The sequence below is a fragment of the Pongo abelii genome, chromosome 22 (assembly GCF_028885655.2).
Source record: "Pongo abelii isolate AG06213 chromosome 22, NHGRI_mPonAbe1-v2.0_pri, whole genome shotgun sequence".
Lineage (NCBI taxonomy): Eukaryota > Metazoa > Chordata > Mammalia > Primates > Hominidae > Pongo > Pongo abelii.
In genome coordinates, this window is record NC_072007.2 from 56908989 (window position 1) to 56923814 (window position 14826).

The following is a 14826-nucleotide window of genomic DNA, read 5'->3' on the forward strand; positions in this document are numbered from 1 at the left end:
TCTCAAAAATACTCAACTTCCCTCTTATTACAGAAATCATCCTTTGTTTTAGCTTCTAACACTAGATGTGTCTTCAACTTAAACTAAGGAAAGAAACATGAAAAGAGAAAGAATATATTAAGTAAAAAATTTGAGGTAGAACATATCAGGTAAAGATAATTTTTAAAAATATCACTTTCAGTTTTGGATTAAGGAAATCAAATATATTAAGCCTTTTTTTATACAAATGTAAATACCTATTTTTAAAAGCAGTACTTTTAATTATAGTAGCTTATTTTAATCATAGTAGCTTATTTTTATTTTGAATGTAGTTTATGTTTATTTTTATGCAGCTGTTTTTTTTTTTTTCCACCTAGAGACAGGGTCTTGCTCTGTCATCCACGCTGGAATACAGTGGCATGATCATAGTTCACTGCAGCCTTGAACTCCTGGGCTTAAGAAATTCTCCCACCTTAGCCTCCTGAGCAGCTGGGACTATAGGCAAATGCCAGCATGCCCAGCTAATTTTTAAAAATTTTTTGGAAAGATGGAGTTTTTACTATGTTGCCCAGGCTGGTCTTGAACTCCTGGGCTCAAGTGGTCCTCATGCCTTGGCCTTTCAAAATGTTAGGATTATAGGAATGAGCCACTGCTCCCAGCCATTATATAGCTAATTTAAAAAACTACTTGTGGTACATGTATGTATACCATGTATACCTTTTTTTCCATATATACTTTTAAAATCATTTATTCTTTTTGCTAGATTTGGAAGAGTGGGGAAATTTCTTTTTAAACAAAAAGAACCTCCTGATAGACATACTTTAAAATGCTAATTTGATCAGCATCAGGCTTTTTCAAGGGTTGTGAAAAATCTTAACGGTTTAGATTTTTTCAAAAGGTATATTCTGCTATGCAGATAGTGAGTTTGTGCTTTCATATACTTCAGCTTTCTACAAACTAGTAAAAAGTTACTGCTTTACATTGTACCTAGGAGTACCACAGTGATACTAACAGGTACCTTCATTAAAATATTAAACATTACCAGTTGTCTCTACCTAACATAGACTAGTGTTTATTTATTTATTTTTTTGGAGATAAGATCTCACTCTGTGTCCCAGGCTAGAGTGCAGCGGTATGGTCCTGGCTCACTGTAACCTGGAACTCCTGGGCTCCAGTGGTCCTTTCACCTCAGCCTCCCAAGTAGCTGGGACCACAGGTGTCTGCCACCATGCCCAGCTAATTTTTTTTTTAAGAGATGGGATCTCGCTATGTTGCCCAGGCTGGTCTCAAATTCCTGGGCTCAAGTGATCCTCCTGCTGCAGCCTCCCAAAGTGCTGGGATTATAAGTGTGAGCCACTGCACAGCTAGTGTTGATTTTTTTTTTTTTTTTTTGGGGGGGACAGGGTCTCACTCTGTCCCCCAGGCTGGAGTGCAGTGGTGCAATCTCGGCTCACTGCAACCTCCACCTCCCGGGTTCAAGTGATTCTCCTGCCTCAGCCTCCCGAGTAGCTGGGATTACAGGCATGCACCACCATGCCCGGATAATTTTTGTATTTCTAGTAGAGACAGGGTTTCACCATGTTGGCCAGGCCATTCTCGAACTCCTGACCTCAGCTGATCTGCCTGCCTCAACCTCCCAAATTGCTGGGATTACAGGTGTGAGCTACCGCATTGGCCCCTATGTTGATTGTTATAAATGAACGAGCATCTGTGTATTCATTATTGTGGTAGAACACAATTTCTATAGTCATATAGACACAGTGCCTTTCCTAGTGGTAGACTCAATTATAACCGTAATTCCTATAGGAACTTACAGTCAGCCAGCATTCTGAACAGATAGATGAGTCTGTACCATGGAAATAAAACACAAAAATGTACATTCAGACAATGGAAGGAGTGACTTTTACATATGTTCCAGATCTAATGTCTGTTTTTAAATGTTACACCAATTCTACTTTAAGAACTTGATTGTGGCCAGACGCGGTGGCTCACACCTGTAATCCCAGCACTTCAGGAGGCCAAGGTGGTTGGATCACTTGAGTCCAGGAGTTCGAGATCAGCTTGGCCAACATGGTGAAAACTCGTCTCTACTAAAAATACAAAAATTGGCTGGCTGTGGTGGCGCATGCCTGTAATTCCAGCTACTTGGGGGGCTGAGACAGGAGAATCGCTTGAACTCAGGAGGCAGAGGTTGCAGTGAGCCAAGATTGTGCCACTGCACTCCAGTCTGGGCAGTGATAAAGTGAGACTCCATCTCAAAAAAAAAAAAAGAACTTGATTGTGGTCTCTTAGTTTTGCAGGTATTTTAACTGACAGTGGGGGAAGTTTTCATTTCTGTAGTTTTATTCTAGGACTGCAAAGGTATGGTGTCCAACATACTTTTTTTGGGGGTTGTAGTAGTTTGTATGATCCTGGCTGTTTTTTTCATAATGTAACAAAAAAATGTACCAATGACAATTGATTTCAAATTTGTTTCTGCTTCCTTGAGGGAATTTCTTTCTTTTTTTTTTTTTTTGAGAGAGAGTGTTGCTCTGTTGCCCAAGTTAGAGTGCAGTGGTGCGATCTCAGCTCACTGCAACCTCCGCCTCCTGGGTTCAAGTGATTCTCCTGCCTCAGCCTCCCCAGTAGCTGAGATTACAGGCATGTGCCATGACGCCTGGCTAATTTTTGTTTTTTTTAGTAGAGACGGGGTTTCGCCATGTTGGCCAGGCTGGTCTCAAACCCCTGACCTCAGGTGATCTGCCTACGTCGGCCTCCCCAAGTTCGGGGATTACAGGTGTCAGCCACCATGCCCAGCCCCTTGAAGGAATTTCTGACCAAAATCTCATCAGGCCATTGTGATAGGCAGGTTTACTCTGTGCCTGTCTCTGTGCTGAAGATGGTGGTTCTGAGTCTGGATCCCTTTGAGAATTGAGCCACCCACATGCATGCAGATGTCTGCATAACGTGTCTGGGAGTTCATAGGGTCCCAGTATGCCTTTGGTCAGCCAAGAAAACAAATGAAAATACCACACTCTCCCCACTTAGAACTCAGCTAGCGGAGCTTTAGACTAATGGGGTTTGAAGAGCAGCTTAATACTCATTTGACTTAACAGCCACTTTCATTTTGGGTGTGTTTTTCAAAAGCAGATCTGCATTCTGCCCCTCCTGATGTCACCACGGGCCTCGTGGAGCATTCGTACTTTGAGCGTCCACAGGTGGCTTCTGTGAGAAGTGTTCCTCGGGGGTGCAGCGGGAGCATGCTGGAAACAGCAGATGGTGAGCCTGCCTCTCTTTCTCCTTGTGAAATAGCAGAGCACAGGTTTTGTCTTCGGGTATTGAACATGGTTGTAATGTATTCACTGTAGCAAACCCAAGCCAACCATCAGTTTTAATCCATGCAGATAAATGGAAACCAGTGTGTGCAGTTAATGTTATGGAAAGCATCATGTGGAGAAATAATTGGAAATATCAATGGAATTGGTCAGAGGGGGAACAAGGAGAGTGGGGAGGGAAAAGACTTCCAAATTTAGATAGGATGCAAAGGGAGTTTCGATCTGCAATATAGTAAGGAAATGAGAAGCTGTGGGAAGTTTCTTTATTTAGATTCAATGTGGCAGACAGAATGACTTAGTCAGTGTGAGTGCACACACCCACCTATGACAGAACAGCCCCCTACACTCTCCATCCTCAGCAGACTGAAATTGGTACAACAGCAATCATGGTTTCCCATGTGCAGGCTCAGAGATGTCAGTGTAACTTTCATAATGTCCTCATTTACACCATTTCTTTTTGAAACAGTCTTCAATGTCTTTTATCAAAATCATGTCAATTTTTTTCCCAAAATAATAATTTAAATAAAAATTAAGAGGAGCTCAGAGCTAGGGCCTATCATATATTTTGGTACTCCCAAACAGGGTGTCAGATTTTATTGAGGGCTTTCATCTCCTTGTCCAGAGGCAGAAGAAAAATACTGAATCAACATGAAGCAGTCTGTACATTGGCTAGACATGTTTTTAATTCAATTTATTACTCTTTATATTTAAAAAAATTAAGAGCTTAATTAAAGGGTAATTGACATAATGAATTGCACATATTTAAAGTGTACAGTTTTGGCTGGGCGTGGTGGCTCACACCTGTAATCCCAGCACTTTGGTAGGCTGAGGCGGACAGATCACTAGGTCAGGAGATCGAGACCATCCTGGCTAACATGGTGAAACCCCATCTCTACTAAAAATACAAAAAAATTAGCCGGGTGTGGTGGCGGGCGCCTGTAGTCCCAGCTACTTGGGAGACTGAGGCAGGAGAATCGCTTGAACCCGAGAGGCAGAAGTTGCAGTGAGCCAAGATTGTGTCACTGCACTCCAGCCTGGGCGATAGAGTGAGACTCTGTTCTCAAAAGTTTTAAGACATTTGTACACCTGTGGAAAGCATCACTACAATCAAGATAGTGACCATATCCAGCATGCCCAAAAGTGTCCTTGTGTTCCTTGGTCCTCCCTTCTTCAGATCCTTCTGGCTTTCCCCGTACACTTCAGGTAACCACTGATTTACTTTCTGTCACTATAGATTAGATTGCATTTTCTAGAATTTTATATGAAAGGAATCATACAGTGTTTACGTTTATGGTCTGGCTTCTACCACTCTCCATAATTATTTTGAGATTCATTCATGTTCTGTGTCAATAGTTTACTCCTTTTCATTGAGTAATATTTCATTAAATGGATGCACCACAATTTGTCTGTTCACCTGTTGATGTATATTTAGGTTGTTTCTAGTTTGGGCCGGTTACAAGTAAAGCTGCTATGAATAATCAATCTTGTACACGTTTTTGCATAGATGGGTACTTTCATTTCTTTTGGGCCAATCAATACCTAGAAGTAGAATGGCTGAATTATATTGTAGGTGTATTTCAACTTTTTTTTTGGAGACTGAGTCTCTCTCTGTTGCCCAGGCTAGAGTGCAGTGGCATGATCTTGGCTCACTGAAACCTCGCCATCCTGGGTTCAAGTGATTCTCCTGCCTCACCCTCCCAAGTAGCTGGGATTACAGGCATGTGCCACCACGCCCAGTTAATTTTTGCATTTTCAGTAGAGATGGGGTTTCACCATGTTTTCCAGGCTGGTCTCAAACTCCTGGCCTCAAGTGACTCACCTGCCTTGGCCACCTAAAGTACTGGGATTATAGGTGTGAGCCACCATGCCCAGCCTATTTTAACTTTTTAAGAAACTGCCACGCTGTTTTCCAAAGTGATTGTACCATTTTACATTCTCATTATTAGTAGTGAGAGTATCAGTTCCTCCACACCCTTTCCAACAGTTGGTATTATGTTTAAAAAATTTTAACCATCCCAATAGGCATGTAGAGATATCTCATTACAGTTTCAATTTGCTTTTCCCTAATGGCTGATGGTGTGTTGAGCATCTTTTTATGTAACTATTTGCCATCTGTGTATCTCTTTAGGGAAAGTATCTGTTCATACTTTTTGCCTATTTTTTTTTTAAATTGTGCTTTTCTTTTTTCTTTTTTTTTTTTTTTTTTGAGATGGAGTTTCACTGTCACCCAGGCAGAGTGCAGTGGTGCAATCTTGGCTCACTGCAACCTCCACCTCCCAGGTTCAAGCAATTCTCCTGCCTCAGCCTCGCAAGTAGCTGGGATTACAGGCATGTGCCACCATGCCTGGCTAATTTTTGTATTTTTAGTAGAGACTAGGCTGGTCTTGAACTCCTCGTCTCGGCCTGCCTTGGCTTCCCAAAGTGCTGGGATTACAGTGTGAGCCACTGTGGCCAGCCAAATTGTGCTTGTTTTCTTATTGAGTTTTGAGGGCTGTTTATATATTCTAGATACAAGTCATCCCATATGAGGTTTATCATTTGTATTTTCTCCCAGTCTGGCTTGCTTTAACAATGCCTTTCAAAGAGCAGATGGTTTAAATTTTTATGACATTCAGTTTACCAAATTTTTTTATAGATTGTGCTTTTGTGTCATATCTAAGAAATTTTTGTCTAACCCAAGGTCACAAATGTTTTCTCCTATATTTTCTTCCAGAATTTTATAGTTTTAGTTTTTATATTTAGGTAGATAGTTCATTTTGAGTTAATTTTAGCATAAGTATCAGGTATGAATCAAAACATTTTTGTATGTGGATATTCAGTTGTTTTAGCATCATTTATAATAAAGACCATTCTTTTCCCACCAAGTTTCCTTGGCATCTTTAATGAAAATCAGTAGACCATGTTGGAGAGGGAAGGGTCTATTTCTGGGCTGTGGGCTCTGTATGTTGTTCCGTTTCCTTGTTTATCTGTCCTTACACCTCATATAGCCATGACCACTGTGATTTTCTTAAAATTCTTGAAATTATACAGTTTGAGTCCTCCAACTCTGCTTTTTTTTCTTTTTTTTTTTTTTTTTTTTTTTTTAAGACAAAGTCTTGCTCTGTCACCCAGGATGGAGTGCAGTGGCTTGATTTTGGCTTACTGCAGCCTCTGCCTTCTGGTTTCGAGCGATTCTCCTGCCTTAGCCTCCCAAGTAGCTGGAACTCTAGGCAACTGCCACCACACTTGGCTAATTTTTTTTTTTTTTTCTTTACTACAGGTGCATACCACCAAGCTCGGCTAATTTTTGTATTTTTTTAGTGGAGATGGGATTTTGCCATGTTGGCCAGGCTAGTCTAGAACTCAAGTGATCTGCCCACCTCGGACCCCCAACGTGCTGGGATTACAGGGGTGAGCCACTGTGCCCAGCCCCCCATTTTTTTAAATTTTTATTTATTTATTTATTTTTTTTTTAGTAGCGACTCTGTTGCCCAGGCTGGAGTTCACTGACATGATCATGGCTCACTGTAGCCTGAAACTTCTGGACTCAAGCAATCCTTCCTCCTCAGCCTCCCAAGGAGCTGGGACTGCAGACACAAGCCACCACATCCAGATAATTTTTTATTTTTTAAATTTTTTGTAGAGACAGGATCTTGCTATGTTGACCAGGCTAGTCTTAAACTTCTGGCCTCAAGCGATCCTCTCCTGCCTTAGCCAACCAAAGTGCTGGGGTTACAGCTGTGAGCCACTGCTCCCGGCTGGCAAATGACTTCTTTTTTTTTTTTTTTTTTTTTTTTTTTTTGAGAAGAAGTCTCCCTCTTTCACCCAGGCTGGAGTGCGGTGGCGCAATCTCGGCTCACTGCAAGCTCCGCCTCCTGGGTTCATGCCATTCTCCTGCCTCAGCCTCCCGAGTAGCTGGGACTACAGGCGCCCGCCACCACACCCGGCTAATTTTTTGTATTTTTAGTAAAGATGGGATTTCACTGTGTTAGCCAGGATGGTCTTGATCTCTTGACCTCGTGATCCATCTGCCTCAGCCTCTCAAAGTGCTGGGATTACAGGGCCATGACTTCTTAACATTACCATGGAATAGTCATGACCTCATAACCTTCCTGAAAGGGACTTGGATGCCCCAGGGGTCCCTGGACCATTTAAAAAACTGCTAGCTTAGGCTGGGCGTGGTGGCTAATGCCTGTAATCCCAGCACTTTGGGAGGCCAAGGCAGGCAGATCTCGAGGTGAAGAGATCGAGACCATTCTGGCCAACATGGTGAAACCCTGTCTCTACTAAAAATACAAATTAGCCAGGCATGGTGGCGCACGCCTGTAGACCCAGCTACTTGGGAGGCTGAGGCAGGAGAATCGCTTGAACCCGGGAGGCGGAGATAGCAGTGAGCCGAGCTCATGCCACTGCACTCTAGCCTGGCGACAGAGTGAGTCTCCATCTAAAGCGAAAAAACGAAAACAAAAAAAAACTGCTAGCTTAGAACAAGTCCTGTTTCCTGGAAAGCATTCAGTAAGTGTTTTCTAAACGAATTGATTCCAAAATGACTGTCCAGTGGGGCCCACACTTGGATGGATTTGTAAGCTCTGATGCATCGTGTGGTTTGTCCTTGGGCCTTACACCTGTGTCCACTTCTCCAGAGGGTGTGATGTGTGCCAGCCTCAGTGCTCCTCTGTCCTTCCCATGACAGGTGTCCCTGTGAACAGCAGAGTGTCCTCCAAAATCCAGCAGCTTCTGAACACCCTGAAGAGGCCAAAGCGCCCTCCACTGAAGGAGTTCTTTGTGGATGATTTTGAGGAATTGTTGGAAGGTAAGAGCTGTCCAACTTTGAGCTTTGTGTTTGTATGAAAAGGGTGGCCACGAAGTTGAGAAACACAGGCAAATGTATATTATACATGGTTATTGCTATATATATTCTGTTTCCAGACTCACTGGTCACTGTGTGTAACGGTGAATTTAGAATCACATGACTGCTTCCTTTATTTGAGCAGGTAGAAAATTTGCTGCTCATATTCAAGTGACTTAGCATTTCATAAAAATACTTCTAAGATTTTATTTAACTTACATTATTTAAATTTTTAATTTAAACTTTAACTCTGAAATACTTACCTTCTTGTGGTTTTAAAGTATTTAATTTTCTGCATAGATTTGGCTGCTTTTCAGAATTTTAGCCTCTCATATATGAATGAAATACATATTTAGAAAGAATATACGTATATTTTTTTAAGAAGAAAACTAGCAAGAAACAGAAACCAGAAATGAAGCCAGTACAAACATGTGAGTGTGCCGTTCGAGCCACAGGAGCCCCGTGCTGGTCCCACTCCCAGACCTTGGCTATTTGTACAGTGTCACTGCTGGCAGCCGACCAGCCCAGAGTCTCCTCCACACCCGAGGGTTAGACATAGCTTTTAGGAGATTATTTCCCCTTTGTAATCAGATAGTGTGTGTTAGTTAGGGTTCTCTAGAGGGACAGAACTAATAGGATAGATGTGTATACATAAAGGGAAGTTTATTAAGGCATATTGACTCACACGATCACAAGGTGAGGTCCCACAGTAAGCCATCTGCAAGCTGAGAGCAAGGAAGCCAGTCTGAGTCCCAATGCTGAAGAACTTGGAATCCAATGTTCGAGGGCAGGAAGCATCCAGCACAGGAGAAAGGTGTAGGCTGGGAGGCTAGGCCAGTCTAGTCTTTCCACGTTCTTCTGCTTGCTTTATTCTGGCTGTGCTGGCAGCTGATTAAATTGTGCCCGCCCAGATTTAGGGTGGGTCTACCTTTCCCAGTCCACTGATTCAAATGTTAATCTCCTTTGGCAACACCCTCACAGACACACCCAGGAAGAATACTTTGCATCCTTCAATCCCATCAAGTTGACATCAATATTAGCCATCACACAGTGCCTTTCAAATTCAGAGTTTATTGGTATGAATGCATTTTAGAGCAGTGTTTCTTACCACTTGGGCAAATTTTGGTTATACAGCTCCTGGAAAAAGATTAATTCTTTTTAAAGTAAAAAACAAGATTAAAGTAATCTTTTTCCAGGAGCTATATAATCAAATAATCTTTTTTTTTTTTTTTTTTTTTGAGACAGAGTCTTGCTCTGTCGCCCAGGCTGGAGTGCAGTGGTGCGATCTTGAATCACTTCAAGCTCCACCTCCCGAGTTCATGCCATTCTCCTGCCTCAGCCTCCCAAGTAGCTGGGACTACAGGCATCCACCACCACACCTGGCTAATTTTTTTTTGTATTTTTAGTAGAGACGGGGTTTCACCATGTTAGCCAGGATGGTCTCGATCTCCTGACCTCATGATCCACCCGCCTCGGCCTCCCAAAGTGCTGAGATTACAGGCATGAGCCACCACGCCCAGCCTATAATCAAATAATCTTTTAATTCTTTTTCTTTGAACATAGTGATAGTTGTCTGGATCCCTAGGCTGAAGTGGTGGTTCTGCTTTCTTTCCTCCTGTCTGAGTGGGCCACCAGGTCCTATCTCCAGGCTGTGGATGCCTGGCTGTTCACCGCTGCGGTGTCTGGGGTAGCAGAGGTGCCACAGTCCTGTCCAGAAGCTGGGAAAGTGGGAACCACTACAGGGTCACCTTTGTCTCTGAGGTTGTGGTCACCAGGATGGTGGGTTGTTTTTAACTTTATTTCACAACCATCATCATCCATGACTAAAGCTCCTTTAATCCTTTGGTTAGTTGTCGGTGACTGTGATGCAAAAATCTAAACAAATTATTGTAAGCTTTTTTATAGTAGGGATTAAAAAACAATATTATAAACTATGAATGCTTAAAAACGGAATGTGTTCATGGTGCTTTGAATTGCTGATTTTAAAATTTTGATTTTGCTTGTAGTTCAGCAACCAGATCCAAATCAGCCGAAGCCTGAGGGAAGCGAGACAAGTGTGCTGAGAGGGGAGCCTCTCACTGCAGGTGTCCTCCGACCGCCGTCACTGTTGGCCACCTTGCAGCGCTGGGGCACAACACAGCCCAAATCCCCCTGTCTGACTGCCTTGGATACAACTGGGAAAGCCACCTACACTCTCACCTATGGCAAGTGTGAACAGAAAGCAGTTGTGCTTCTGGGTTAGCTGTAGAATGTCACACACATAACATAGCATAGACATACAGCTTGATAAATATTCCTGAGAAACCAGCACAGCTGGCAGATAAATAGAACATTGACCTATACCAGGTACCCATCCCACCAGAGGGGACCACTCACTGCTGCATGGTGACTGCCATTGCTCTGGGTTCGAGTGTTTGGAGCGTTGTACGTATGCGTTCTGAACAGTGTAGTTTAGTTTCGTCTTATTTTCAACTTTGTATAAGGGGAATCATGCAGTATGTATTTCTGTGTGTTTGGCATCTTTTGGTTCCATATTATGTTTTTTTTGTAACACAAATAGTAAGCATATATCCAACCTGATGAATTCACAGAGTGAATGTGGTCCTGTAATCAGCACTCCAAGCAGAAGTGTTGCTAGGTTCAAAGCCCCTCATGCCCCTCCCACACACGAAGGGTAACTACTGTCCTGACTGCCCACACCGTTGGCTTTACCTGCTTTTAAACAGGTGTTCCTTTAGTTTATTCTCATTGATGGTATTATTTTATCGTGTGAATATACTGGAACTTACTTACACACTCTCAAGTAGATGGACATTTGGGTGGTTTCCACTTTGGGGCTATCGTGTATAGTGCTGTTAGGGACATGCTTATGTGAGTCTCTTGGTGAGAATATGTAGGCATTTGTGCTGGGTGTAAATGCAGAAGCAGAATTGTTCAGCATTAGGACATACTGCCAAACAGTTTTCCAAAGGCAGTGCAGCAGTTTTCACTCCCATAGGTGGTGAGTACGTGAGGGGTTCCAGTTACTCTTTTCTCACCAGCTTTTGATATTGTTTATTTCATTATAGTCTTTGTTGTAGGTGTGTGGTAGCACAGGCTAATTTGCATTTGCCTGGTGACAAATTATGCTTTTCATATGCTTATTGGTTGTTTGAATATCCACTTTTATGTACTATTCAAATATTTGGCTCATTTCTCTGTTTGCTAATGCTTTCATCTTTCTTTTTTATTTTTTTTTCTGAGAAAAGGTTTCACTCTGTCACTCAGGCTAGAGTGCAGTGGTACAATCACAGCTCACTGCTGCCTTGACCGCCTGGGCTCAAGAGATGCTCCTGCCTCAGCCTCCTGAGTAGCTGGGACCGTAGGCTCACATCACCACACCCAGCTAATTAAAACAAACAAACAAACAAAAAAAAACCTTTTTTTTTGTAGAAATAGGGGTCTCCCTATGTTGCCCAGGCTGATATCGAACTCCTGGCTAAAGCAGTCCTCCCATCTTAGCCTCTCAAAGTGCTGGGATTACAGGTGTGAGCCACTGCACCTGGCCTCTTATTTCTTTGTATGTTTCAGATAGGCATCTTTTGTGAGATACATGTTTTGCAAATGTCTCCTCACTATTTGGATTGCCTTTTAACACTTTTAATTATGGCTTTTAATGAATGAAAAGTCTTAATGTAATCTAACTTACCTGTTTTTTTTTTTTTTTCCTGTATTGTAGCTAAGTTTTTGTCTAATTTAGAAACTTTTTACCAAAGTTAAGGTCACAAAGATATTTTCCTGCATGCTCTTCTAAAACCTTTATTGTTTTACTTTTCACGTTTAGGTGTGATGATCCATTTAGAATTTAATTTTGTATATGGTATAAAGTTGGAGTCATTTTCTTATGAGTAACTGACTCAGTATCATTTATTGAAAAGGCAATCCTTTCCCCAAAGTACTGCAGTGTTACTTTGTTATATAGTGGGTGAAAAAGGTACTTGTGGGTCTGTTTCTGGGCTCCTGTTGTGGGGGGAGGTGTTGTCAGTCTGTTGTCTCTCCACGCTGTGAATCACTGTAGCGTTAGGAGTCCTCTTGCTCTGTGATGGTTCCTCAAGATTGCCTTGACTCTTCTTGGCTCTTTGTATTTCCAAGTAAACTTTAGAATTAACTTGTCAGTTTCCATAAAACTTACTACTGGGATATTGATTGGCATTGCATTGAATCTCTAGTTCAATTTGAATAGAATTAATGTTTTATAGGTTGAGAGCATCCCAGATATGAAAATCCAAAATCCAAAATGCTCTAAAATCTGAAAGTGCTTGAAGCTGACATGATGCTCAAAGAAAATGCTCATTGGAGCATTTTGGATTTCTGATTTTTGGACTTGTGATGCGATGCTCAACTGGGAAATAAATATAATGCAAATATTCCAACATCTAAAAAAAATTGAAATCCCAAACACTTCTAATCTCAAGCATTTCGGATAAGGGATACTCAACCTGTATTACAATTATGGAATCTTCCAGTTTATGATTGTGGAATATTTTCCCCTTTTTAAAGGCCTGCTTTAATTTCTGTCAGTAATGTTTTTATACTTTGGAATACAGAAGTCTTGAGCATCTTTTATTAGATTTATTCCTATTACAAGTGCTGTAATATGTAATTTTCTCTACTGATTTGTTGCTTATATATAGAATTGCAATCTATATTATTATTATTTTAAAATGATGACTTTGTGCCAGGCGCGGTGGCTCACACCTGTAATCCCAGCACTTTGGGAGGCCGAGGCAGGTGGATCATGAGGTCGGGAGATTGAGACTTTCCTGGCTAACGCGGTGAAACCCCGTCTCTACTAAAAAAAATACAAAAATTAGCCAGGTGTGGTGGTGGGCGCCTGTAGTCCCAGCTACTTGGGAGGCTGAGGCAGGAGAATGGCATGAACCCGGGAGGCGGAGCTTGCAGTGAGCTGAGATCGCACCACTGCACTCCAGCCTGGGTGACAGAGCGAGACTCCATCTCAAAAAAAAAAAAAAAAATATGATGACTTTGTATCCAGTTATCTCACTAAGTTAACTTATTAGTTCTTTGTTTACTCATAATTAGTAATTTGTCTATATATCTTTTGTATTACCTGTCTACAAAAATCACATTATTGGTGAATAATAATGGTGTTTTTTGTCCTTTCCAATACTTACACGTTTATTCTTTTTTTTTTTTTTTTTGGTTTTGTTTTTTTGCACAAGCTAGAACCTCCAGTACAGTGTGAAATAGAACAATGTTGAAGAGTGGGCATTCTTGCCTGTTTTTCCATCTGAGGAAAAGCCTGTGGTAATTAAGTATGATGTGTTCTGTAGTTTTGTTTGCTTGTTTGTTGGTAGAAACTCTGTCAGATTAAGAAGGTTCCCTTCTCCTTGTTTGTTAAAAGTTGTTATGAGTTGGGATTGAATTTTGTCAAATGCTTTTTCTGCTGCTAGCAAGATGATCATATGGTTTTCCTCCTTCATTAATTTGGTGAATTATTTTGATTAATTTTCTAATGTAAAGCAGCCCTTCATTTGTAGAGTAAATCTCACTTGGCCATAATATCTTACCCTTTTAAATATACTCCCAGATTTAATTTGCCAATAAGTTGTTTAGGATTTTTATGTCTGTTTTCATTAGAAAAATTGATCTGTAATTCTTTAAGAAAGGAGCTCATTGCCAGCCTTTGATGAGTATGACTAGCTCACAACCTCAGCTGTTAAACCAGCGTTCAAATCTAGGTCATGCTATTGGCAGGGTAGTCCCTGGCCAATGGCCAAGTAAGGCAGTGGGACAAGGGCCTAGTTTCTGTTAGCATGGACTTTCCTTAAAAACAGCACTGGGCTTGTGGAGACTGTCAGTTCTATATTGTGGCTTGACAGCTCCTCCTGCCCAATCTTGCTACCTGTCTTTTCCTGTCACAGATTTTTATTCTCTAGTAATCCTTTTGCATGCCTGAGCCTGTCTCAGCGTCTGCTTTGTGAAGAACCCAGCCTGTGACACACTTTCTCTTTTTTTTTTTTAATTCTCCTTGGCTTGTAGTTTAAGTCTGCATTTATTTACAAAGTGTAAGATATTACTACCATTGTGTATATTTATTTATTTTTTTGAGACAAGGTTGTGCTCGGTCACCCACGCTGGAGTGCAGGGGCGTGATCTCGGCTCACTGCATGCTCCGCCCCCCAGGCTCAGGTGATCCTCCCACCTCAGCCTCCCTTTTATCTGGGACCACAGGCACACACCATCATGCTCGGCTACTTTTTTGTATTTTTAGTATAGTCGAGGTCTCGCCATGTGGCCTGGGCTGGTCTCAAACTCCTGAGCTCAAGCAGTCTGCCTGCTGCAGCCTCCCAAAGTGCTGGGATTACAGGTGTGAGCTCCCATGCCCGGCCCATTGTTTTTTGTTTGTTTGTTGTTTTAATCAGTCATACATTTTTATTCTTTTACTATATACATTCCTTCCTGAGATTCTGTATTTTCTTGGGTAATCATTTCCTTCTGGCCTGTAGAACTTCCTATATGTTCATTATACTGTAGGTTTGCTGGCAACTTCATTTTTGAAGGTTATATTTCATGGTTATTTATCTTCTTTTTTTTTTTTTTATAAGCTTTCTTTTTTTTTTTCTTTTATTATTATTATTATTATTATACTTTAGGTTTTATGGTACATGTGTGCAATGTGCAGGTAAGTTACATATGTATACA

The 14826-nt window shown here is 41.5% G+C and overlaps 1 protein-coding gene across 8 annotated transcripts in view; it reads left to right on the plus strand.

Moving 5' to 3' along the window:
* The window catches only part of DIP2A (disco interacting protein 2 homolog A), a 114385-nt gene that overhangs the window by 44109 nt on the left and 55450 nt on the right, over positions 1-14826 (plus strand). For 5 of the 8 annotated variants that reach the window (XR_008517363.2, XM_054542717.2, XM_054542721.2 and 2 more), the window contains exons 6-8: positions 3106-3237; positions 7966-8085; positions 10128-10325. Coding sequence is in view for 7 of the 8 variants with exons in the window: in XM_054542717.2 (XP_054398692.2) it covers positions 3106-3237; positions 7966-8085; positions 10128-10325 (450 nt within the window). In the remaining variant the exon portion in view is untranslated. The remainder of the gene's footprint in view (positions 1-3105; positions 3238-7965; positions 8086-10127; positions 10326-14826) is intronic. The other 3 variants (XM_054542718.2, XM_002830820.6, XM_054542723.2) reach the window with 1 other exon arrangement.